Below are 27,610 nucleotides of genomic sequence, written 5' to 3'. Positions count from 1 at the left end.
TAAATATTAAATATTAACTTCTTGTTAAATATATAATTGACAAATATGTTCTCCCATTTATTTGGTTGTCTTTTTATTTTGTTTTTGTTTTAATTTGCTGTGCAAAAACTTGATATGATCCTGTTTGTTAATTTTTCCTTTTTTTACTCTAGACCAGTGGTTCTCAAACTTTTTGAAGTTGGGGTGCATTTAAAATCCTACAAATAATTGTAGGAGCACTATATACAAATTTCAGAGAAGTATGTTATAATAAGTCAAATATTAAAGGAAAAATATATAAAGTCCAAGCGTGCTTTTATGGTAATGAAATGAAATAAGTACAACAAAATTATATTTATTCTGACATTAAAGAACATTTTTATGTTACATTTTTTGAGTTATGCTTTTTAGAATTCATAAAAAAGGGGGTTGAAAAAATAAAAGAAACGACAAAAAAGTTATCTTTTTATATATATAGATATAGTCTTAGTAAGATTTAGTAAATTCAGCAGGTCCTGGTGTGGGTGTTTAAGTTTTAAGTTTTTCATTCTTGTGCTTATGAGAAACATGAGCCTGATGTGTCCTAGTGATTTCTTCAATGTTTGGGCATAGATTTGAAAGGCAAACTCTCATTTCCTCGTCAATACATTGAAGAATTCCTCTCTTTTTACTCTTAATTGTGTTGAGGGTAGAAAATCCTAATTTACATAAATAGGTTGTTGAAAATTGTAGTAATATGTTCAAAGCTTTTTAAAATATTGCCACATATTCTTCTTTTATAGAAATCCAAAAGGCTTCAAGAGACAATTCCTTATGTTTAATCATCAATCCACGATCAGTGGATATACCTGCCAGTTCTTCTTCTGTTAATGTTAATCCAAAATCATTTGAAGCTTTCATGAATGGGTTTCTAATCCAATCGTATTGTTCAGTATTAAGTGATGGAAAATGCTATAACTTCTGCCCATCAACCTTCAAGTCCTATTTTATTTTCACTTAACTTTAGCTCACTTCCAGAATCGGATTCTTTAATATCATGCTTCTTTTTGGAAATCTACCCATTTTATTTGGGTGTATTTATCTAAAAAGAATATAATGATGTGTTAGTAATAAATATAATAATAATGTGTTAACAAAAAGCGGTACTTCTGTAATGAAATGGTATAATAGAGTAACTATTTATTTTTATATCTGGGCACACCATGAATCAGCACAGCTAACAATTCCAGGTCCCAAGTGGGAATGGTGTGTAATTAAGAAAATACGGGGGGTCGGGAGGGCCTTGTAATTGCTGCTGGCAAGAACAAAGCGTGCCCCAAAACCACATCTTGTTTTATTTATAAGGCAAAGTGGGCCATTATCAAATCAATGAGATCTTTGATCATGTTTCCAAGGCAACCAAAGAATTTTACCATGTGCAGAAAACCCCCACCATACATATCATCTTAACTTTACACCAAACAAAGGATAGAAGAAACTTAACTCCAGTCTTTCTGGGGAACATGGGGGGTAGTGTAAACAATCCAGCACCACAGCTTAACAGCCTTTTTTCAACCTAATCAGGCAAGAGAGGCGGGGGGTTTTGCAGACTGTCAGCTTACAGCCAATTCCCCACACCTCTGTCCCCCAAAAATCTAGACTCCCAAATCCCTGTTGGGTTTTTGGTCCCCAAAAGGCACGTATTTCTCTGAAATACCATAAAGTGCACCTGGAAATCTTCTAGGGTGCACCAGTGCACCCTGGCACACACTTTGAGAACCACTGCCCTAGACCAAGGCGATATATCTGAAAAAATATTACACTGAACACTGTCAGAGAATTTGCTGCCTTTGTTTTCTTCTAGGTTTTATGGTTTCATTTTTTTTAATTTTTTTATTTATTGATTTTAGTGAGAGAGGAAAGGATAGAGAAAGAAAGAGACATGTTCCTGTATGTGCCCTGACCTGGGATCAAACCAGTGGTTACTGCACTTCGGGACAATGCTCCAACCAACTGAGCTATCTGGCCAGGGCTATGGTTTCAATTTTAAGTCTTTAAACATTTTGAGTTTAGTCTTGTATATAGTGTAAGGAAGTGGTGTAGTTTCATTTTTTGCATTTCTCTCTCCAGTTTTGCCTGTACCACTTACTGAATAGACCATTTTTTCCCTGTTCTTTATTCTGCCTCCTTTGTCAAATATTAATTGACTATATATATGTGGTTTTATTTCTAAGCTATCTTCTGTTCTATTGGTCTATATGTCTATTTTTATGCCAGTATCATGCTGTTTTTATTACTATGGCTTTGTAATATAGTTTCATATCAGGTATTGTAATATGTCCAAATTTGTTCTTTCTCAATATTTTTGGGACTATTCAGGTTTTTTGTAGATCCACATAAATTTTTGGATTATTTCTTCCAGTTCTGTGAAATATGTCATTGGTGTTTTGGTAGGAATTTTGTTAAATTTGTAGCAGTATTTTTAATCTGCTGGTCTGTGGCCCACTACACCAGAGTGAAAATTTTGTGCCGCTATGCAAGAGTTAAACACCCTGATGTTGTATGAAGAGTATAGACTCAATAATCTTAGTTGAATTCACTTATCTTCATGGTGATTGCCACTTATCAGCCCATATTATCAATAAGAAAATACTATTGAGGTTGGCTTAGATATCTTTGGAACTTGTAGGCTCATTAAAACAACCACTCACATCATGCAGAGCATTTACAAATCATGCACAAGGACAAGAAGCATTCATACAAACTTATGTAGCATTCAATTTCTCATACATATAGAGTTTGGAAATCAACCAGCAGCTTGTACCATGTTGCACTGTTATGCAAAGTAAGGTAAAACTATTTGTTGCATGTTTTCATTTCCAGTTGGCTAGGTTATGTGCAGGCTCTAACTCCCCCTCACTCTATAGTTAATTTTTTCAAACTTGCACAAACAGCATTCTGACAAACTTATGTGGCATTCAATGCATCTTACCTGTGGCATTTAGAAGCCAAGTACCAGCTTGTACCATAATACACTGTCATGTGCAGCATGATAAAACTTTATCTGTTTTATGTTTCCATTTCTAATACCCTTCCTAAGTAGTGCTTTTTTTCACATTTGCACAAATAGTTAAGCATGTACTCACTTCTTTAGAATTTGTCCAGATTGTTTGCAAATAAATTATTGTGTATTTTAGTGTCATTGTGCTGTAAGTTTTTTAAGTTGCCAGATGGAAGGTGGATCATTTTTTAATACTTTTTATTTTTTATTTTAGTGAGGAGAGACAGAGAGAGAGATAAAAAGAGAGAGAAGGAGGAAGGAGCAGGAAGCATCAATTCTTATAGGTACCTTGACCAGGCTAGTCCAGGGTTTTGAACCAGCAACCTCAGCATTCCAGGTCGACACTTTATTCACTGCAACACTACAGGTCAAGCAAAATAGCTCTATAGATTTTATTTTAATTTATTCATTTTAGAGAAGGGAGAGACAGAGAGACAAAGAGAAGAGGAGAGAAGCAGAAAGCATCAACTCCCATATGTGCCTTGATCAGGCAAGCCCAGGGTTTTGAACCAGCAATCTCGGCATTCCAGGTCCATGCTCTAGCCACTGCACCACCACAGGTCAGGTGCTGTAAGTTTTAAACCCTACAAAATGAAACAAAAAACAAAACATTTTATCCTTCTTCAAAAGCAAAAACAGTAGTCAAAAGAATAGTAGTGCCTTACCTGTGGTGGTGCAATGGGTAAAGCATCGACCTGGAATGCTGAGGTCACTGGTTCAAAACTCCATACTTGCCTGGTCAAGACACATATGGGAGTTGATGCTTTCTGCTTCTCCCCCTTTCTCTCTCTCTGTCTCTTCTCTATAAAAATGAATAAAAATTTTTTTAAAAAAAGAATAGTAGTAATGATACCAAAAGTAAGCCAAGTAAATGCTTCAAATTTTTTTAAAAATGTGTTGTTAATTTGGAAGGTGCAACAAAAACCAAGAAAAGAAAAGGAAATTTTGTTTGGCACTATGATAGGAGTATTTAAAACTTGGTTTCACTTTAGCACCTGGTAGTGGATTATGGCCATGGCCCTTGGGTGTAGTATGTTCTGAAAATCTGTCAAATGATGCAATGAAACTTTTCACACTTACTTGTCATTTGCATTTGAAGCATAGCAATCTTACTGAGAATCTACTGGATTTTTTGCTAGATTGCACAACCAAATGAAAAGTCAGAAAATTCAAATGAAGGAATGATGACTAGTGACAAATAGCTGCTTTAAGCATCTTATTTAGCTGCCTTTCAAATATCAAAAATAAATAAGCTGTTCACTATTGGTAAATAATTAGTAAAGCCTTACATCTTAGATGTCACTCAAGAAATTTGGGATCCTCAATCCAAACAAAAACTTGTGGGTATATCACTTTCAGACAATACCATTCAGAGAATTGTTGATATGGCCAACAATATTGAAGAGCAGATTGTAGAGGGGATAAAGAAATTGAACGGGCCTGACCTGTGGTGGCGCAGTTGATAAAGCGTCGACCTGGAAATGCTGAGGTCACCGGTTCGAAACCCTGGGCTTGCCTGGTCAAGGCACATATGGGAGTTGATGCTTCCAGATCCTCCCCTTTCTCTCTCTCTCCTATCTCTCCCTCTCTGTCTCTCTCCTCTCTAAAAATGAATAAATAAAATTTTTTTTATTTCAAAAAAAAATTTTTTAAATAAGAAATTGAACATTTTGCCATTCAATGTGATGAGTCAACTGATATAAATAACCATAGTATTCTACTTTGCTTCATGAGGTATATTGATGATAAAGATTTTAGGGAAGAACTACTCTGTTATCTTGATCTACCTGGTCAGACCTCCAGAGATATTTAATGCTCTTAATGAATACTTTCAAACAGAGGGCTCAGACCAGGGAAACTGTACTGGAGTGTATACAGTCAGTGCTGAGAGCATGATTGGACATTTCTCAGGGGTAATCATGAAAATAAAGGACATTGCACCTCCAGAAATCTCCACGGACTACATGATTCACCAGCAGCATTTCGTTGCAAAGTAACTTTCCCTTGAACTGAACACAGTGATGAATGACTCAGTGAAAATCATTAATATTTGTAGTCAAGGTTTGCACTCTAGACTGTTCACAATACTATGTGAAAGTATAATTTCACAACACCAACATCTTCTTCTCTATACAGAAGTTAGGTGGTCCCCTTTTCCAGCTGAGAAAATATGTGAAACAGAGTCTGCAAGAGAGGAACTTGGCATTAGTAGTTTTTGTTGGATAAAGAATAGACAGCTAAGTTTGCATATATGGCATATATATTTCACCACTTCAGTGAACTAAATATTTCTCTTCAGGAGTTGTACACAAACATTGTTACATTAAGAAATAAGATGGAGCCTGACCCGTGGTGGCGCAGTGGATAAAGTGTCGACCTGGAAATGCTGAGGTCGCCGGTTCGAAACCCTGGGCTTGCCTGATCAAGGAACACATGGGAGTTGATGCTTCCTGCCCCTCCCCCCCTCTGTCTTTCTCTCCTTTCTAAAATGAATAAATTAAAAATAAATAAATAAAAACTCAAGTTAAAAAAAAATAAGATGGATGCTTTCAAAATGAATCTTGTTCTTTGGGAAAGTTGCATACAGGAAGAAGATGTAGAAATGTTTCCACTTTTTCAAGATTTTTTGATTGCTGCAAACATCAACTGGAAATTTATATTTAATATAATGTCAGTTTTAATAGCATTGCTTCAAAACTTTGATCATTATTATCCTGAAAATGGGGATCCCCATAAAGGCAACCTCTGGATCAATAACCTATTCATGGAAGATATCAACTCCTGCTCCCTTAATCATTGTGAAAATGAAAAACTGATAGATTTACCTTCTCATGTCACTCTGGTGTCCAAACATAAAATGCAGTTGTCACAGTTTTGGATATCACTGGAAGAAAAATATATATCTCTTAGCTACAAAGATATTAATTTTTTTTACCTTTAAAAAAATTTTTATTGATTGATTTTAATGAGAGAGGAAGGGGAAGAGAGAGACAAGGACATCAAGCTGAACGTATATGTACCCTGACTGGAGATTGAACCGGCAACTCTGCACTTTGAGACAGTGTTCTAACCAACAAAGCTATACGGCCAGAAGCAGATGGTCACTTCTCCTGTATGCCCTGACCGAGAACCAAACCCAGAACATCCACACACTGTGGATTCACTGAGCCAACTGGCCAGAGCCTGCTCTGTTTCCTCCTTTGCAGAAAGACAAGGAAGTTATTCTCTAGTCACTGCGAGAGCCTGATAGAGCTCTAGGTAGTAAAATTCATAAAAGTGTGGGAGTTTCCTCTCAGACTGGGCTTCCTTGGAATTTGTAACTCAGATTTTCCCACTGACCTTCCAGCAATTCATCAATTAAACTTGAGGTTATGCTACCCTAGTCCTGGTTCTCACAGAGATTTCCTTTCCTGCATTTCTACTCTGGTAAATTGTGTTCCTTTGTATGCATCTATCTCTGTTCAATTCAGAGGTCACTAGTGTATTCTATACCCTCACTTCTCTAAGAAATCTTTTAAAATGTGTTGATTTATACGTTAAGGTCTCTTTTTCTTTTTTTTGTGACAGAGACAGAGAAAAGGATAGATAGGGACAGACAGAGAGGAAGGGAGAGAAATAAGAAGCATCAATTCTTTGTTGCAGCACCTTAGTTGTTCATTGATTGCTTTCTCATATGTGCCTGGACTGGGGTGGGGGGGCTACAGCATACCAAGTGACCCCTTGCTCAAACCAGCGACCTTGGGCTCAAGCTGGGGAGCCTTGCTCAAACTAGGTGAGCCTGCACTCAAGCTGGTGACCTCGGGGTTCAAACCTGGGCCCTCAGCGTCCCAATCCGATGCTCTATCCACTGTGCCACTGCCTGGTCAGGCTCAGGTCTCTTCTTCTTGATGTGTGGGCAGGACAGACAACTCCTAAGCTCCTTAGATGCCTAAATGGATTACATTCATGTTTTTTTCTTTTAATTTATTGATTTTAAAGAGAGAGAGGAAGGGAGACACAACACAAGGATTTCTCCTATGATTTCTAGTTGTTTTAAAGTTTCACCTTTTAAAAGTAAGCCTTTGATCCATTTTGAGTGGTTTTTGTGCATGGAATGAAATAGGGTTTTAAGTTATCATTTTTTTGGATATGCAACTGTTCCAGCGCCATTTTTTGTAAATGCTATTACATGAGTCTTCTGATTCATGAACATGGGATATCTTTCTATTTATTTACATATTCTTTCATTTATCTTAACAGTTTTTTGTTTTCAGTTTCAGGTTTAATTTGAATTCCTTTTGTTAAATTTATTGATAGATACTTTATTGTTAATTCTATTGTGAAGGAACTTTCCAGAACACTCAGTGAGAGGCAGAGCAGTGACAGCTTTCAGAGCTGTGTGTAGCAATGCACTCTTTCCCACTCCTCCACTCTGGCCTCTGCCCGCTCACTGCCTGTCAAAAAAGGTGAAAAAACTCACTTACTATGATGTTTTGGAGGTCAAACCCAATGCCACCCAGGAAGAATTGAAGAAAGGTTACAGGAAGCTCGCCTTGAAGTACCACCCTGATAAGAATCCAAATGAAGGAGAGAAGTTTAAGCAGATTTCTCAAGCTTACAAATGCTCTCTTGCTGGGGTCCAGCCCCGGGGGGAATCCAGGGGTCCCACAGGAAGAGATGGCGTCAGCACAAATTGAGTGAGAGAGCCGAGTTCTTTTTTAGCTCATCTGCCAGGCATCTCTGCCAATGGCTAGTATAGCTTTATTTTTATACACTAAGTTATAATCACATGGTATGCAGACTACATTGAGGTTACAATCACATGGTATGCAGAATATATTGATTAACAGTTATTTTTGCTTTAATATGAGTAAATATTCCAGGAAAGGGTTAGTACATTTCTTTTTTTTTCTCTTTTTTTTTTACAGGGACAGAGAGAGAGTCAGATAGAGGGATAGATAGGGACAGACAGACAGGAATGGAGAGAGATGAGAAGCATCAATCATCAGTTTTTCGTTGCAACACCTTAGTTGTTCATTGATTGCTTTCTCATATGTGCCATGACCACGGGCCTTCAGCAGACTGAGTAACCCCCCACTCGAGCCAGTGACCTTGGGTCCATGCTAGTGAGCTTTTTGCTCAAGCCAGATGAGCCCGCACTCAAGCTGGCAACCCCAGGGGTCTCGAACCTGGGTCCTTCCACATCCCAGTCCAACGCTCTATTCACTGCGCCACCGCCTGGTCAGGCTTTTTTTTTTAATTATTTTTATTTATTTATTCATTTTAGAGGAGAGAGAGAGAGAAGGGGGGAGAAGTATCAACTCCCGTATGTGCCTTGACCAGGCAAGCCCAGGGTTTCGAACAGGAGACCTCAGCAGTCCAGGTCGATGCTTTATCCTCTGCGCCACCACAGGTCAGGCCAGTACATTTCTTTAAGCTATGAATCAGGTGGTAAGTCATTAAGTACAGTTATACAATAACTTGAGCAGCAGCAACAATATTGGCGCAACCTTCTAAAAAGACCCTGTTGATTCTATCTTACTTAGCAATCTATTATCTAGTAAAAACTATGTTTGTCTACTATTTTTCATCTATTAGTAATCCCAACTATTACTCCCAGAATGTTCCACTACCTGAAGGCTAGGTATGTGAGAGGCTATGTGAGAGGAATGGAAAGCTTTTCTATTCTTTTATAATGAGTAAAGGACTGGGGGGGGGGGTGTTAAGTAATGGATTGGGTTAAGGCTGAAAGGTGCTTTTGTGTTTAGTCTCTAAATCCTACCTATTCATAAGTCACAATCTATATTTTCCTAATAGGATTTCAGGAGGGAGTTTTTCTATAGATCCAGCCCCTTTGGGGGGATATCATAGCCAGCCTCCTAGGTCCATAGGCCTAGGCAAAGATGTTTATAGGCTTTTCTGTGGAATTCACACACTCTGTCTCACTCCCAGAGAAATTACTGCAAATCTGCAGGGAAAGTACGGTGCTATTCTCCCTGTGCCATAAATGATAGCACACACACCCCCCAGAGAAAAAGGGGGGCATAAAAAGCCAAATTAATTCAAGAAGTTAAAGGGGGCAGTATCATTGCACCTCTTCTTTTACCATGACTGTGTCAACCAGCAGTTGTTGATCGGCTTCCGACACTCTCTGATGCAAAGAAAAGGGAATTATATGACAAAGGAGGAGAACAAGCAATTAAAGAAGGTGGGGCAGGTGGTAGTTTTGGCTCCCCCATGGACATCTTGGATATGTCTTTCAGAAGAGGAGGAAGGATGCAGAGAGAAATGAGAAGTAAACATGTTGTACATCAGCTCTCTGTAACCTTAGAAGATTTATATAATGATGCAACAAGAAAACTAGCTCTGCAAAACAATGTGATTTGACAAATGTGAAGGCCAAGGTGGTAAGAAAGGAACAATAGAGTGCTGTTTCAATTTCTGAGGTCCTGGAATGCAAATCAGAATTCATCAGATAGCCCCTGGAATGGTTCAGCAAACTCAGTCTGTGTGCATGAAGTGCCAGGGCCACGGGAACGGATCAGTCCTAAAGATAGATGTAAAAGCTACAGTGGAAGAAAGATTGTTCGAGAGAAGAAGATTCTAGAAGTTCATGTTGACAGAGGCATGAAAGATGGACAGAGGATAACATTCTATGGTGAAGGAGACCAAGAACCAAGACTGGTGCCAAGAGATACTGTTTTAGATAGAAAGGACCATGCTGTTTTCACTTGATGAGAAGACTTTTTCATGTGTATAAACATACAGCTGGTTGAAGCACTGTGTGGCTTCCAAAACCCAATATCTACTCTTGACAACCAAACCATAGTCATCACCTCTCATCCAGGTCAGATTGTCAAGCATGGAGATATCAAGTGTGTGCTAAATGAAGGCATGCCAGATTATCATAGACCATATGAAAAGGGTCACTTAATCATCTAATTTAAGGTAAACTTTCCTGAAAATGGCTTTCTCTCCCCTGATAAACTTTTTTTGCTGGAAAAACTCCTACCTGAAAGAAAAGAAGTAGAAAAGACTGGTGAAATGGACCAGACAGAACTGGTGGACTTGGATCCAAATCGAGAAAGACAGTGCCATTACAATGGAGAAGCATAGGAGGATGATGAGCATCATCCTAGGGGTGGTGTTCAGTGTCAGACCTCTTAATGGTGCCAGTGAATAACATTCACTGCTGGCTTTTTGTATACTGTACTAAATGAGTGAAGGACTATAATCATAATATGCTCGCTACTTGCTATTGTTTTTGTTTTAATGTTGAACTATAGTATTGTTTTAAAAGTTAAATGTAGAATAAACTCAAATATAAAAGCTGAGTTTGCCCTGTATGAATGATGACTTGTGTGCAAGATAAGTATAAAACCTGTAAAAACTACTTTAAGACATTTTCCCCTAGCATTTGTTATGCCATACTTTGTAATTAATTTCATCTATGTACATGAAATAACTTACACTGAAATGCCAGGTATACATATTGACTTTGGTGTATGACTCTTATTTGTTAAGCCATAAAGTTAAAATTCTGTATTTAACTGGCAGTCAGACAAAGAACCTAATCTGTAGAGAAGTATTAGTTTGTATAGTTGTATTAAGTGGGATTCATCGTGATGCCTCTGCATTTATGCTGTTGCCTCAACTGTTACTTGAAGATGGCATGCCATATAATTTAACTTGTGGTATCAGTGATAGAAATGATACCTTTCTAAGGAAGAGGTTTATCATAGTAAGTGCTTCTTAAGGCCTTGCACTTATAGAATTGCATCTCCTTCTGCAGTGCCATCTTTCTTTAAAATATATATAACTATATCAGTCCTTGGTTACATTTTTTTTTCTTTCTTTTTTGACCATAAGCCTCAGAGCAGTGACTTCAGGAACAGGCTAATTTTTTTTTAATTTATTTAATTAGTTGTGTTTACATAGATTCTAGGGTCACCATGAATGCATTCCCCCTACCCCCTATTCCCCTCAACATCTCCTTTCCCTCCCTCCTTACATCACCCTCCTCCCTTCCCTTCAGGTTTATCCCATCCTATCATCCCCTTTCCCTCTGTCCTCTTTTCCTCTGGTCCCTTTGATCCCTCCTCTGTCTCAATTCCATTCTTCAGTTCTCATTGTTCCTTGGATTCCTCAAATGAGTGAGGTCATATGATATTTTTCTTTCTCTGTCTGGCTTATTTCACTTAACATAATAGTTTCCAGGTCCATCCATGTTGTTGCAAAAGGTAATGTTTCCTTCTTTTTCATGGCTCCATACTATTCCATTCATTGAATATATGTACCGCCTCTTTTTAATCCATTCGTCCACTGACAGACATTTGGCCTGTTTCCAGATCTTCGCTATTGTGAACAGTGCTGCCACAAACATGGGAGTGCATTTCTTTTTTTCAGTCGGTGATATGTTGTTCTTGGGATATATTCTTAAAAGTGGGATGGCTGGGTCAAAAGGCGGATCCATTTATAATTTTTTGAGGAATCTCCATACTGTTTTCACAGTGGCTGCACCAGTCTGCATTCCCACCAGCAGTGCAGGAGGGTTCCCTTTTCTCCACATCCTCACCAGCACCTATTCTGTGTTGTTTTGTTAATGAGCACCATTCTGACTGGTATGAAGTGGTATCTCATTGTGTTTTTAATTTGCATTTCTCTAATGATTAGTGATGTTGAACATTTTTTCATCTGTCTATTGGCCATCTGTATGTCCTCTTTGGAGAAGTGTCTATTCATTTCTTTTGCCCATTTTTTTTTACAGAGACAGAGAGAGAGTCAGAGAGAGGGACAGACAGGGACAGACAGACAGGAATGGAGAGAAATGAGAAGCATCAATCATCAGTTTTGCGTTGTGACACCTTAGTTGTTCATTGATTGCTTTCCCATATGTGCCTTGACCATGGGCCTTCAGCAGACCAAGTAACCCCTTGCTGGAGCCAACGACCTTGGGTCCAAGCTGGTGAGTTTTTATTCAAACCAGATGAGCCCACGCTCAAGCCGGCGACCTCGGGGACTGGAACCTGGGTCCTTCCACATCCCATAGAACTGCTCCAAAAGGAGAAATGCACCCCCATGTTTGTGGCAGCATTTTTTACAATAGCAAAGATCTGGAAACAGCCCAAGTGTCCATCAGAGGACGAGTGGATTAAAAAGCTTTGGTACATATATACTATGGAATACTACTCAGCCATAAGAAATGATGACATCGGATCATTTACAATAACATGGATGGACCTTGATAACATTATACGGAGTGAAATAAGTAAATCAGAAAAAACTAAGAACTATATGAATCCATACATAGATGGGACATAAAAATGAGACTCAGAGACATGGACAAGAATGTGATGGTAACGGGAAGGGTAGGGGAGGCAAGGAAGGAGAGAGGGGGTGGGAGAGGGGAAGGGCACAAAGAAAACCAGATAGAAAGTGACAGAAGACAATTTGACTTTGGGTGAGGGGTATACAGCATAATTAAATGTCAAAATAATCTGGAGATGTTTTCTCTCAACATACGTACCCTGATTTATCAATGTCACTGCATTAAATTTAATAAATAAATAAATAATTTTCTCATGTCTTTAACCTTTGCTATTTTTTTTTTATGGAATGCTTCGTGAATTTGGATGTCATCTTTGCACAGGGGCCATGCTAATCTCTGTATCATTTCAATCTTAGTATATGTGCTGCTGAAGTGAGCACAGTCTTTGCTATTTTAAGTATGATGTGTCTTGGTGTGTGCCTCTTTGGGTTTATCTTTGTTGGGATTCTCTGTGCTTCCTGGGCTGTGTGTCTTTTTCTTTCACCAGATTAGGGAAATTTTTGGTCATTTTTTCTTCAAATAGGTTCTTGATCCCTTACTGTTTTTCTTTACCATCTGGTACCCCTATGATACAGATGTTGTTACATTTCATGTTGTCCCGAAGGTGCCTTAAACTATCTTCATTCTTTTTTCTTTTTGCTCTTCTGATAAGGTATTTTTTCCTACCCTGTCCTCCAAATTACTGATTTGATCTTTGGCTTCATCCAACTGTTTATTCCTTCCATCATACACTTGATGTTAGATATTATAGTCTTCATTTTTTATTGGTTTCTTTTTATGATTTCTATGGTTTTTTTATGTTTGCTGTTTGTGGAAATTGTCACTCTTTTACTTGAGCATCCGTATAACCATTACTTTGGACTCTATATCCATTAAATTGCTTACCTGTTTCATTTAGCACTTTTTGTGGAGATTTCTCCTGTTCTGTCATTTGGAGCCTGTTTTTTTTTTTCTCCCCATTTCTAGCTGTGTGTTTGTGTTTGTTTCTATGTACTAAATAGATCTGCTGTGTTTCCCAGTCTTCATGAGGTGGCCTTATGTAGTAGGTATTCTATGGGGTCCAGTGTCTTCTTGATCACCTGAGCAGTGTGCTCCAGGAATGTCATCGTTGTGGGTTACATGGGCCCTCCTATTGTCATTGAATCTTCTTTACTATTGGCCCGTGGTGCATAAAATTGACCTTCAGGTTGGCTGACTGTGAGGCTCTATCTTGACCAATGTGTGTGAGCGCTGTGCAGGTGCTGACCATGCAATAGGCAGAATTCACTTCAACTAGGTTTGAAGTCTGACTAGCTCTCCTTTTGGATATGCTATTTGTAAAGCTAATTGGATTTTGCTGTGATATTTCTGAAGCTGGCCACTGGGTGAGTCGGTTCTGGGTCTCTTAGAAGGGAAGCTGATACAGGCCAGTGTAAGATACTGCCTGTGACTGACCCTCAGCAACCTGTTTGGAGCTATAAGTGATCCACAGTTTGTGACTGCTTCTGCTTGGCTTAATTGTGTGCAGAAGAACCAAGCTGCACACGAAAACTGGCTTTTATCAGCACCAGTCCCAGGGGACAGTCACCAAAATACTCAAGGCATCCCATCCACCTCCCATCTGCCTCCTTCTGTTGCCTGCTTGTTAAGCTTCGCCACTGAAAGAACCTATGCTAGACTCAGGACGATGGTGCTAGTGATCTTACCTATGGGGACGGTGCTTGTCAAACTTCAGGATAGGTGGTAACTGTGGCCCGACCCCAAAGCCACAGGTCTCAGTCTATCCTGGATTTTTCCTCCCACCTCAACAACACAGAGCCAACAGGAATTGGGAAGGCAGGGCTTCTGGAGCCCAGAGATCTGGCCTGCCAACAGCCAGGGCAATGGTTCCATTGAATCTGTCATGAGGGGGAAGCACCAGTCAGATTCTAAGGAAAGTCAGAACAACTGTCACCACCCAAGTCTATCCAGACCTGTATTCCCTGGCCAAGGCTGCTGACCACAGCAGGGCCTAATCTCTTTGGGATGGGGCAAGAGATTCCTGGGGTGGGACAGTTACTATCTCCCAGGCTGATGCCGCAGTGAGGAGAGTGATCTGCCCAAGAGAAAAGGCAATTGCAATATTGGAGAATGACTCAGCAAAAAAGGTCTTATTGGCTGTCTCTCATTATGTCTCTCCCCAGAGTTGCAAACCTCATACTTTCCTCACATATTTGTAGTCCTCTTAGCCTTCCCTCTGCCAGAGCCCAGGGTAAATGGCTGTGAATAAGATTTTATGCATTGGCTCTTTAAGAGGGTGTCCACATCTCTATGGTCTCCTGTCTCTTTCTGGCAGACAGAAACCTTGCTGCTGTACGCAGCCGAATGGTATGTGGGCATCTCTTCTCAGCTCTGGTGCTCTGAGCTGGGGATCCTGGCTTGAGATTCATGCCCTACACTTTTCAGAGGGAAACCTCTCAGCTGAGATAGCCCTCCAGAATGTCAGCCACCACCTGTAGGAATGGGTCCAGCCCTTTTCACATCTCTGCCCTTCCTACCAGTATTGATGTGACTTTTTCTGTGAATCCTTGGTTATAAGACTCCTCTTTCTTTAGTCTTTATTTAGTTTTTCAGGATGATTATTCTTAAATTTGGTTATACTGCAGTTTGATCCTAGGAGGAGGTAAGTGTGATTGCCACCTACTCTGCCACCATCTTGGATTTCCCTTTAGAATTCATCATTTAAGCAATCTGGGCCTGGCTTTTTCTTTACAGGAAGGTTTATAATTACTAATTCAATATCTTTCTTTATTAACTCACTGATTTTGTTTAGAAACATTCTGTCAAGTAACAGGTCCCCATGGTAAACTAGCGGCTATCGTTGCTGATCTGGGCTACTGTAAATTAGCTGAATACAATTGCCATTGGTTGTTAACTTACATAATTGAGCAGGTAGCACAGTTTCTTGTGTTGGTGCTCTGTAAATCATTTCAGAAATAGTTTGATTTGCAAATCATTTAATTTTAGAGAGTAGTTTTAAATTTTAAAAAACCTACTAGCGGGGCCTGACCTGTAGTGGCGCAGTGGATAAAGTGTAGACCTGGAAATACTGAGGTCGCCGGTTCAAAACCCTGGGCTTGCCTGGTCAAGGCACATATGGGAGTTGATGCTTCCTGCTCCTCCCCCTTCTCTCTCTCTGTTTCTCTCTCTCCCTCTCTCTCTCTCTCTCCTTTCTAAAATAAAAAAATAAATTGGGTATTATTAAAAATAAAAAAATAATAAAATAAAAATAAAAAACCTACTAGCTTTTTATCAGAAACCTTATAAAACTCCTGAAATGAGAATTAAAAATACCTAGTAATATTTTATGTTAATGTTTTCAAAGGTTTTTCAAACTTTCCTTACTCCTTACAAATTATATGCACTCCAAATGAAACAACCTCTGTTCTGTTTAATACAGTGCTACTTCTTTTGTTTATATTTTTTCTTCTAAAACAAGTTTTTTGTCTGACTACGTTTAACATGTTCTTTCCAGCTGGAATTCTGATCTATATTGATTTGCTTTATTGAACCTGTTAACCTTGACTGACTACTATACGCCAAGCATTGTGCTAGGAGCTTGATAGGAAAATTTTCTGACCCTGGCCAGTTTGCTCAGTGGTAGAGTGTCAGCATCTGGATGTCCCGGGTTTGATTCCTGATCAGGGCACAGAGGAGAAGTGCCCATCTGCTTCTCCACTCTTCCCCATCTAGCTTCTTTCTCTCTTTCCCTCTCTCTTTCTCTCATCTCCTCCTGCAGCCATGGCTAGATTGGAGCGAGTTGGCCCTGGGCATTGAGGATGGCTCCATTGCCTCTGCTTCAGGCACTAAGAAGAGATCGGTAGCTGAGCAATGGAGCAACATCCCAGATGGGCAGAGCATAGCCCCCTATTGGGCTTGCTGGGTAGATCCCTGGTGGGGCGCATGCAGGAGTCTGTCTCTCTGCCTCCCCTCCTCTCACTGCATAAAAATAAATAAATAAAAGTTTTAAGAAATTTTCTAGAAGAAATCAAATTAGCTTGCATATTGCATGTATATTAAAAAGGTAACCCTGTGGAAAAGTATATGAAAATGTAGATTAGATCCATAAATGGACTTCTATCAGTATTAGTAATGTTTCCACAATAATTTAGTGAATGGACTCAACACAGAGTAATTTATACATAAATCATTTTGAAATGCATATATTAAAATTTCATGTGTGCATGTGTGTGTGTGTGTGTGTGTGTGTGTGTGTGTGTGTGTGTGTGTGTGTGTATGAGGGTGTGAGGGAGGGAGATCTTATTATAATAGTATAATAATGACCCAAAATACTGTTCCTCTTTTAGCAGTTTCTGTCAGTTATATATTTTTTTCTGATTTCTACTAGAAAAACCAAAGGAGAAAATATTGGGATTTTACAACTAATCAGAAAAATATACATACACATAGCTTACAAATCTCCTCAAGTCATCTTATAACAATGTCTTGATTCTTCTTCTTAGACCAGAAGATCAATTCAGAAGTTATTAGAATGGGAAAACAACAGATTATATCACAAGGTAAGAAATTTAAGCAAATAAGAACCCCTTTATATATTTGTATTATTAAATTTTTTAAAAATGGGAATTTTTCAGACCACAAAAGAATGGATTAGAGCAGGGGTCGAGAACCTGTGGCTCGTGAGCCAGATGTGGCTCTTGATGGCGGCATCTGGCTCGCAGACAAATCTTTAATAAAAAAAAAATAATGTTAAAAATATAAAACATTCTCATGCATTACAATCCATTAATTTCCTACCGCTCATGTTCATGGTTGCAGGTGGCTGGAGCCAATCACAGCTGTCCTCCGGGACAACACCAAATTTTTATTGGATAATGCGTAACATACACAGGTCATTGTATGGCTCTCACAGAATTATATTTTAAAATATGTGGCATTCATGGCTCTCTCAGCCAAAAGGTTCCCGACCCCTGGATTAGAGAATTAACACTCACCTGACCTGTGGTGGTGCAGTGGATAAAACGTTGACCTGGAATGCTGAGGTTGCCAATTAGAAACCCTGGGCTTGCCTGGTCAGTGCACATGTGGGAATTAATGCTTCCTGTTCCTCCCCCCTTCTCTCTCTCTTTCTCTCTCTCTCTGTGTCTTTCTCCTCTCTCTAAAATAAATAAATAAAATCTAAAAGAAATGAGAGAATTAATACTCGATTTTTACTGTATATTCTTTACCAGGTATTTTTAAATGCTGTTTTGGTTCCTATACTTTTTCCTGGATTGTTTTCAATTATTTATTCAAATGTGTAGGTAATAATTAGTATAAATTGATATCAAAATTCTTAACAAACTGTACTTTCTTAGCTTGCTTTACACTGGAAGTTGACTAAAAGGAAATGTGAAACCAGCAATATGATGGAGTATGTAAGTATGAAGTTGTTTTTAATTAAACTTTTTTGGGTCCCATTCTAATTGTCACATTTTACTGTATTTATCATTTGTCAAATCATCTTTCTACCTTTTTTCTCCTTAGCCTAAACTTTTGTCTGTTGGAACATATAGGTTTTCTTCCACCTTCTTTAGATTTGTAGCCAACATAAAATATCTTGAGAAGTAGCAATCATTTAGATCTTAGAAAAACCTCGACTAGTCTGCTCAGATGAAAATATTGCACAACCTTAATGTTTTTAAACATAGATGCAAACCATTGCATGTGGTGATGGTAACAGCTGCTATTGAACAAAATATTTCTTTCTTTTTTTTCTTTTTTTTTTTTTTTCTTTTTGTTTTTGTTTTTGTTTTTTTTTGTATTTTTCTGAAGCTGGAAACGGGGAGGCAATCAGACAGACTCCCGCATGTGCCCGACCGGGATCCACCCGGCATGCCCACCAGGGGGCGATGCTCTGTCGCAACCAGAGCTCAGGCACTAGAATGGCAAAATATTTCTAAATGTAATCTTATCAAAACTTGCACAATATAGGAACTGACTTCTGAATTCTGGATTCATTTTATTGGTTTTTCCCCCTTAACTTACATTTAACTTTTACTGAGGAAACTGTAGTTTCTGTATTTTTTACTGAAAGCTATGCAATCTTAATCACAAAACATAAATTCACACATAGCCAGTCTGATAAATTGAACATTAACATTGAAAGAATATGAAATTTATTCATTTCAAGTTGCTCACATGTAGTATATATTTAATAATAAACATTCCATTTCCATTTCCTAAATAAGGATTATTATGGTCTCTTTCTCCGCTTTGAATAGTTTTGGGGGAAATGTACAAATGGCCATAAATCCGAAATCTTCTATTAAATTTGTTATAAATATCTTAAGTTTTCATTATTTTTTCAAACTTTTAATTAAAATGTTTTAATAATCATTCTATTTGGTCACTTTATTATTTTTTACAAACAACCTGTAAAAGATCATAATATTCAACCATATATCAGCTGTAATTGAAAAATACATAGATGTAATATGATTTTTTACTATGTATAGCACAATTTTAATTCTTTCCACTCAACATTCTTTTTGCTAAAAAAAAAATTGGGGGGACTGGGAAGTTATAGAAGGGCCTAATAATGTACTAAGGTTTACTTTTCTGCACCTAAGTAAATGGTTATTATAAATCAGGTAATAAAAACTGTTAGCTATAGTAAGTACTTGTTTTCCAATATAATTTCCTATCTAAACAAAAATGTGTGTTTTTTTATAACTGTTTTATGTATTTCACTTTAATACAGGGGAAAATATAGTCTTGTGAAAAATAATTATAGAGTTTCTAGGTTATATATGTTTCAAGAAATGAAATTATTTTGTCAATATATTCTGTTTGTTTTTATTTTACAGGTAATACTAATAGAATTCTTACCAAAATATCCCATATTCCGACCTGACTGAGGAATTTCTTCAGTCACTTCTGTGTTACCTGTCATTTCCTACCCTTAGTGCCTTGTAGATGATTTTGGAATGAAGATGGTCTCCTTTGCTGTGTTCAGTTTATTCTTTATAATTGTAGAATATTCTCCTCACTCTGTTATTTGTGTTGGTTTAAGAAGAAAATTTGCACATCTTTTTTGTTGTTGTTAAATGAAGCTTGTGTTTTGCACTCTCAATTTTTAAATAAATACACATACATATGTGTGTACATGTATAGTTGCCATTAAAGATAAAACATTATTAGTGCTGGCATTTAAAAAAACAAAACAAAACAAAAACTTGTTCTAAGCATGCTGCCTTATAATTTTCATACTCACTGTTTCTAAATATGCATTGTTTTTCTAGACTACTTTAATGCTCTGTAATCCCTTATTGAACATACATAAATAAGTTTTTGGTAGCTTTTAGAAATGGTTTTACTCCTACCTGCTTTTAAAGGACACGCAATTAATAGCACTGGTTTTGTCCTGCCCTTAGCTAAATTATCACTTATGTTAGTCGATAAAATATTTAAACTCCTAAAGACTTGTAAATATTGTCACTTTGCATAATGTAAAATGTGATATGCCATGGTTTACAGAATTTAATTATTGCTCTTACTGTATTTCCAACAATTCTGCATAGGTTTGAATATGAATGAAGTTTGTAAGCATCCTTTTGAATGTACAGGCTGTTAACATGCTGTTGTATGGCAAAGCCATGAAAAGTATGTTAAGATTTTCAGCTGTAGGACAGGGTTGCCCTATGTAGTGAGTCGATTAAAATTGAAATCATGTCTGAGATACTCTGCATTGCACCTGAAACCAAGACCCTGATTTTTTCCATTTAATTCAGTAATTCTTATTTTGTCCTCCATTCCCACCCTCAAAAGAATTCATTTGACATCTGACACATTTCACAGCCTCATTATTCTCATTTGTTTTCCTTAATATTTCCTTTCCCTCATTTAAAAAAACACACAATTATGGCCTTTAAGGAGTTTGTCAAGGTTTCAGATGGCTTAGTTGGTGTCTAGACCCCCATAAAAGCCACTGCTAACCCCCTTCTGGTGTTTTGATATTCTACTTTGGGAAAGAGAGCTAATTGAAAAGCTATATGTAAAGAATATGTGATGGCTAAATCATTACTGACAAAATATTCTAACCTTATTTTTGAGGATCTTTTTTTAACATTAATAAGGGAAGACAAGTATTTAGCAAAAAGTATTTTAGCTTATAAATTCACCCCACCTGTAACCTTTTCATTGGTATGCATGTGCTTATGTCTTTGTTCCTCTTCCTGGCTAAGATAAGTGAGAGCTCCACACCCTAATTCTAGAATTTGAATTTTTAACATAATAAAGAAAAGCTCTATATTGTGTTAATTCAGCTGCAAATGTATGCCTATATGTGGGCATTATTTGTAATTCCTAGTGTTAAAAGTAAATTTATCTGGGACTGAATAATGTTTTATTTATCGCCTCATTTTTATTGCTTTTAATAATTTTTTTTTTAGCAAACACTTATCCCCAGTGAAGAAAACTATCATTTCTTCATACAAGGTCAAATCTTTTAAATCCTATTTGATGTGTGACTAATTTTTACACACTTTTCACTTCCTCCTGTAGAGGCTCATTGCCAGGCCACTCAGCCACCCAGAATCTAACTTTTCATATGTTGTGTGTGCCTACAAATATTATTTGTCTGCTGCACAATTGAAGGTATATTTTTGTAGACAAGATGGAAACCTCTGAAAATACATACCAAATGTCATGTTTTATAGCTAAAGTCAGGGGAAAATTGTATCTTTGGTTTATGTTCCAGCTAATATCACCAGGTTTATGCTTCAAAATGTGACAGTTTAATACCAAAATTGATTTGTAGAATAATACAAAATTTCTAATTATCACTGATAGAATAATTACTTTTAAGTGTCAACCAAACAAAAAATCTTTTTTTCTATAAACTTAGAATTTAGTCATGTAATGGTTAATTTTTTTCTACTATGTGTAAATCACATTTGGTTTTTCTTAAAGAACAGCAGAAAATGGTGAACTGTTTCCATGATATAAATATTGAGACAAGAATAGAATATAGGTGACAGAGTATAATTTAAGTTACATTCATATTTGTTATAAAAAACTATTTGCTAGTATGTACTTAATTTTAAAACCTACTCTAATTATTCTTAAATGTATGATTTTATGGATCATTATGCTGGTTGACTCATCTTATTTTCAGAAAATCCCCAGTGTTCTTTGTTTTACTTTCTTATATGACTACTTTTTCAAACTATTTGCTTTTGGATGGGCCTGATTAGAATTTGGTATTTTGGAGTACTTTAAAGGGGATTTCTTTTCATTGAAATTGGCAATAATGAGTTCTGAAATGACAGAGCACACTGTGATCATTAATTCCTTTTCCACTGACCTTTTTTTTATCCTCAGGATAGAATATACTCACATCTTTTCGTGGAGTTGGTAAAATATTTTTGTGAAGGTTAGTTTTAAATTGAAGAATGTAATTTTTAATTTCTTTGCTGTGTAATATTTCCTTATGAACCCTGCTGAGGTTATTTCCAGAGAAATTAACATATATGCCAATGTGTATAAATCTCACAAAGCTTTAAGGTTACAAGTTAAAACTGGTTTTTCTCTAACTTCCCCTTATTCATATCCACCCATTTACCCCTTTAAACACCTAAATTGTATGTAAAATGAAATAAGCTTTTAGAGCCTGACAAGGTGGTGGTGCAGTAGATAGAGTGTCGGACTGGGCGCAGAGGACCCAAGTTCAAAACCCTGAGGTCACTGACTTGAAGCCCATGGTCACTGGTTTGAGTAGGCAGTCACTCACTCTGCTGTAACCCCCCCCCCCCCCGTCAAGGCTTATATATATATGAGAAAGCAATCAGTGAACAACTAAGGAGACAAAGGAGCCACAACAAAGAATTGATACTTCTCATCTCTCTTCTTTCCTGTCTATCTTTCCCTATCTGTCCATCTCTCTGTCTCTCTCTCTGTGTGTCACACACACACACACACACATACACACAAAACCTCATGAAATAAGCTTTAGCCTTTTTCAGTTATTCTTTGTTCCCACTTAATCCCTCATGTTAATTTAGGAAAGAGACCATTGCAGTCAAATGTTAGAACTAGATCGAGCCTTAGCCAGGTAGTTTAGTTGGTTAGAGTGTCACCCCGATACACCAATATTGTGAGTTTGATTTCTGGTCAAGGCACATACAAGAATCCACCAATGACTGCATAAATAAGTGGAACAACAAATTGATGTTTCTTTTGTTCTCTCTCCTTTCCTCTCTGAAATCAATAAATACATTTTTTAAATTAAAAAATAAAAAAAGAAACAGATGAAGAAGTGCCTTGTCTTTTTTGAACAAAGATAACATGTGGAAAGAAGCAGAATGAATGAATTGGTAGACTTTAGTTTTAGAAACATCTTTTCAATAGAGTTTATTCCACTTACATATTATATTTCTTCTACTTATTATTTAAAACCTGTTTTCTTGTTTTCCTCCAATCCATTAGTGACAAAATATTACAGGACAAGACTATCAGTCACTTACAAAACTAGTTTAATTCTGGAACAATAATCTTGAATTGAAGTCCCACCAAAACCCACTTAAGCCTGACCAGTCAGTGGCGCAGTGGATAGAGCGTCAGACTGGGATGCGGAGGACCCAGGTTCGAGACCTCGAGGTCGCCAGCTTGAGTGTGGGCTCATCTGGTTTGAGCAAAGATTCACCAGCTTGGACCCAAGGTCGCTGGCTCAAGCAAGGGGTTGCTTGGTCTGCTGAAGGCCCGTGGTCAAGGCACATATGAAGCAATCAATGAACAACTAAGGTGTCGCAATGCGCAACGAAAAACTAATGATTGATGCTTCTCATCTCTTCGTTCCTGTCTGTCTATCCCTGTCTATCCCTCACTCTGACTCTCTCTCTGTCTCTGTAAAAAAATAAAAATAAAATAAGAAATTTTAAAAAATCCACTTAAGTATTTAATAGACATACTATTCATGTCATTACAATCTATAAACACTAATCAAACTGTTACTATTTAGTACTCTACCATTTTTAATGAAATTTATTCTTGTTTTTTTATTAATTAGAGTGAAGTTCCATAACATTTGTAAGCCTCTGAATAAATAAGGATTTTTTTCAAAAATGTAAGAGCTTTAAAAATCATTACCATTTTAATTTTGTTTATAAATAAACTACCACTCACAAAAATCAAACCTCACTATTTGAACAATATTTCATTTGAATTGACTTTGACCTACAAGCATATAGAAATTATATACATCTGTTTAATGAGAACCATTTCACATACTGGAAATATTTTTTGCTAATTGAGTGGTAAAATGCCCAAATTTATTAAAATTAGGTCTTCTCATGCCTATAAAATTCTACTTTAAAAATCTATTTTGCAACAATTGTTAACATTGTTCAGGTTTCTTTAAATGGTGAACTACAGGAAAAGTTTTCCACAGAAAAGAAATAGGTTTAATAACATTACCTATTTATGTAATATGTGGAGTAAAAGTAAGGATAGAAATCAATGATGGATAGGTAGATAGCTATTCTGAATATTGCCCCAAATTTCTCTTTTCTGGTTGGGAGCCTGCCTTTTCATTTTGATGATAGCAACCTGAGAATATGCTTTGTTTTCTGTGGACTCTTGTCAGATTCATAGTACTGTATATGAGGAAATGATCTAATCTTAAGGGCTCCAGGAAAGTCACTTATATTACGTGTCAATCTCTTTATCTGTAAAATCTTGGGGTTGAATGTAGAGCTGGACAGAAAATAAAAGATCACCTAATCACATTCTGTGATTCTAGGAATTCTTAAGAAATTTTTACCCTGCAGAATCTCAGAATGATTTTTCTCAGATCTACTACCCTTGATGAGAACTCTCACAGTGCCTTGGCACGCAGTAAAAGTTTGATTCACCAACTGGCTCCTGGGTGATGTGTGTTCATATCACACAGACTTAAAGAGCCTTATGCCAGTTAGGCCTCAGCCCTATATGATAATAAGAATGAATGTAATTTTCCTAAAAACCTGAGGACTGAGGTCTGTGGTATTTTCCGATGTGGAATCTGATGATATAGTCGTTATCTGGGCAAAAATTAAAGCTGTAAAAAAAATAGAGAGATGGGAGGACCTACTTTGAATTAATGCAAAAAGAGTTTCATATCTTATCCAACATCTGTTTCAGTGACTTATTAAGCTCCATGTCTTCAAAAAGATATTAGATGAAAAAGAAAGTGGTATGGAATTCAAACCCAAGTCACTTCTGTTTGGTTCAATTCTTAGCTCTGCTGCTTAATTCCTCTGCACATCATGTCCTCATTATGTATGCAGGGACAATAATCTGGATCTACCTCACAAGGGAAGATTCTTTTCATATATTAATGTGCTTTTTGAAGTTGACTGGAAGATATACTGGGTATCATAATTTTGTAATTTTTAAATAGATTAGTTTAAATTTGCTTTCTTTCTCAGACCTTACAGAATGAGTGTTGCAGTTAATCTATTTTTCAATAGTAACTTTGTTATCAACCCCCTATGTTTTAACGTAAGTAATTATGTTACATATTACATTAATAATTGATTTAGGGAGGAAAAGCAGGTAGATATAAACCAGTGGTTCCCAACTTGGGACACATTAAGATAGCAACAGAGGCATCCTTGAATTTTTTTAAATATTTCAAAAAGTATATTAAAAATCATAATACACATAATATTTCTGCTGCACAAGCCAACTAAGACATTGAATATCCACACATTTTGCTTATATTTTTTCATTTCTGTTTCATACTAATTATCACACATTGATCAGAAGCTGTGAATGACAGTTATGCTTTGATTAATAAAAAAAGAAAGTATTACATACAATTTAGTAAACAAAATACTTGAAAATATGGAGAAAGAATAATAAAGGGATTTTTATGGTGAAATGTTGGGAGCCACTTTTATAAAGGAACTAAGATTATTTGACCCTCTCCACAGTTTGCTTGCCTAATCCCAGAGGCAGATTAAAGTCCGTTGAGAGGGCCTGACCTGTGGTGACGCAGTGGATAAAGTGTCGACCTGGAACGCTGAGGTCGCCAGTTCAAAACCCTGGGCTTACCGGGTCAAGGCATATATGGGAGTTGATGCTTCCTGCTCCTCCCCCCTTTCTCTCTCTCTCTCTCTCTCTCTCTCTCTCTCTTCTCTAAAATGAATTTTTTTAAAAAATAAATAAATAAAGTCGGTTCAGGCCCCAGGATGCAGAAGAAAATATTGGGCCCCTTAAAAAGAGAGAGAGACAGGGAAAATAAAAATACATGTTAACCATATTTTTAAATAAATAAAAAATATGACGTACTATTAATGTTTAAATTGCACATATGAAACCAAACTTGGTGTCATTAGAAAAAAGTGTAAAGTTGTGGTTTTGCAGGGCCCTTCAGAAGTTGGGACTCAGGGCACGCACCCGGTATGCCCACTGTTAAATCAATTCACCTGTCCCTAATCCCTAAACAATGAAATGCTATACTATGTGTGGTGGTGTGTTTTGGCTAGATTGAGCTATGTAACTTCCAGTTAGAAATTACCTTCAATTTCTTTTCTGTTTCAGGATTTTATAATAGCTAATTTTATTTGGGTGTGTCTGTGTAAAGCATACATACACACACATAAACTGCAAATGTGGAAAGTTATGATGTTATGTTCTAGCATTAGAGTAAATATCAATTTTTAGTCCCAAAGTAGTTCTGTGTATATAAACTCAGTGTGATGAATCAAGGCAGTAATTTCTCAAAGTATCTTTTATTTCTGCTTATTTTCTTTGCATTTATTTTGGCTTAATTTTCTTAATTTTCCATTTTTCTAGTAAGCAAATATAAAATTTTTTATATGCCTGGACTTTGAAACAAGTTACAGATGTTTGAAATCGTATGATCTACAAGTTAGTTTGCCATCCTTGGACTAACCACGTAAAAATGAGTCTCAGCTACAAAAGGAGGAAATCCGGGTATCCAGGAAGCAGGCATTGATCAAAATATCTGTTTGAAAAACCTAGGATTTCTACTTTTTGGAAGAGGACTCTTGTTGGGAAAACATTACTAGAAGAGAATAATAAAAGTGGCTATGTCCATTCAAACCAAGGACTTTGGTGAATCTTTTATTGTTACTTAGCCTATGGAATGAATTCATTTTTCTCCTTTGAGTTCTGGAGTAACACCCCTGCAAGAACTCAACCTATATATGGCTGTGCCAAAATGAAGAATACTTGCCTCTCTGAAACTTTCACTGCTGCTTCTGTCATTGTTCACTTGTCAGATATAAAATTTTATCATCTCAGGATGCGAAGTTACAATAAAGTGCAAATCTATGTTAATGAATCAAATTGTGTGGTCTTTGGCACATCTATCCTTCTTCTTTCACTTCCCTGTTTGTACCATTTTAAGTCTTCCTTTTAAAAATTGTATTTTGCATATTGTTTCTTTACATATTTGCTAGTGTTATGTCTGATCCTGTAAGTAATTCATGCTATATATTGGTTTGGGGAGCCTTTGTTATGTTCAGTATCTAGCTAAGTGGGAATTTGTTTTTAAATGACTGCTTTCACCCTCCATATCTACCTAAGAACTATAAAATTAAAGTACAAGTGGAGTTTCTCCTTACTGAGAATAATTTTTAGTACAAGAAATGTTGAAACATGAAAGATTAAACTATTTGGCAAAAATTTTTATTTTTGTCATCAGATTGTGTAAGAAATTCAAAGGATTAACATCTACTTGAGTTTTACTCAGGCTGGTTAACAAGTAATAATACAAGATTATTGAAAATTTATGACAAATTTGCAAATTCAACAGAACAAAATGTAATATAACAAAAAAAACTAATGTTCTCCAGCATCTTTGGTAATTGTACTAAATATTTAAGAAAGACTTTAAATTCAAAATTAAAGCAGAGATAACACACTTAAACTTAAAGAGAAGTTTCATAATGTTTTGTTTTAAAATTCTTTTTTTGAAATTATATGGGTGCAGCAGAAAATTTATATTTTTAGTTGATAACATCAAATATGGAGTAGCATGCGTTGTGTGGAAAATACATTTTCATGATCTATTATTGAAGGAAAGAGTCACATACCTTTTTTTTTTTTTTTGCAGTAAAATTTATTTAACGTTGAAATAGAAGGTTGCCCATAGGTTTCCATTGTCTCATCTCCATCTGTTCCACCATGGAAAACATCCAATCTTATCTTCATTAATCTCACTAAAATTATCAGGGTCCAGATATTCTGTGCCATGGTTCAATCCAAATAGTCCTCATTAGGCTAGCACTAACTCTGTGTTCCTGCCTGTTCTCTGG

General features: G+C 36.8%; 1 protein-coding gene, 1 non-coding gene and 1 pseudogene across 2 annotated transcripts in view; 2 read left to right on the top strand and 1 right to left on the bottom strand.

Annotated features, from left to right (window-relative positions):
- The window catches only part of CHIC1 (cysteine rich hydrophobic domain 1), a 71,715-nt gene extending 45,085 nt beyond the window's left edge, over window positions 1-26,630 (top strand). The window contains exons 4-6 of the mRNA XM_066356189.1: window positions 16,808-16,864; window positions 17,663-17,722; window positions 19,154-26,630. Of these exons, the coding sequence (XP_066212286.1) occupies window positions 16,808-16,864; window positions 17,663-17,722; window positions 19,154-19,204 (168 nt within the window). The 3' untranslated portion in view covers window positions 19,205-26,630. The remainder of the gene's footprint in view (window positions 1-16,807; window positions 16,865-17,662; window positions 17,723-19,153) is intronic.
- On the top strand, window positions 9,453-10,165 carry LOC136385791 (dnaJ homolog subfamily A member 1 pseudogene; annotated as a pseudogene).
- On the bottom strand, window positions 12,603-12,706 carry LOC136386600 (U6 spliceosomal RNA). Its single transcript, XR_010747969.1, has one exon. It is a non-coding gene; the product is annotated as a U6 spliceosomal RNA (small nuclear RNA).
- Window positions 26,631-27,610: the final 980 nt, after the last annotated feature.

The sequence above is a fragment of the Saccopteryx leptura genome, chromosome X, assembly GCF_036850995.1.
Source record: "Saccopteryx leptura isolate mSacLep1 chromosome X, mSacLep1_pri_phased_curated, whole genome shotgun sequence".
Lineage (NCBI taxonomy): Eukaryota > Metazoa > Chordata > Mammalia > Chiroptera > Emballonuridae > Saccopteryx > Saccopteryx leptura.
Note: the sequence above shows the minus strand (reverse complement) of the source record. Positions and strands in the feature narration are given on the sequence as shown.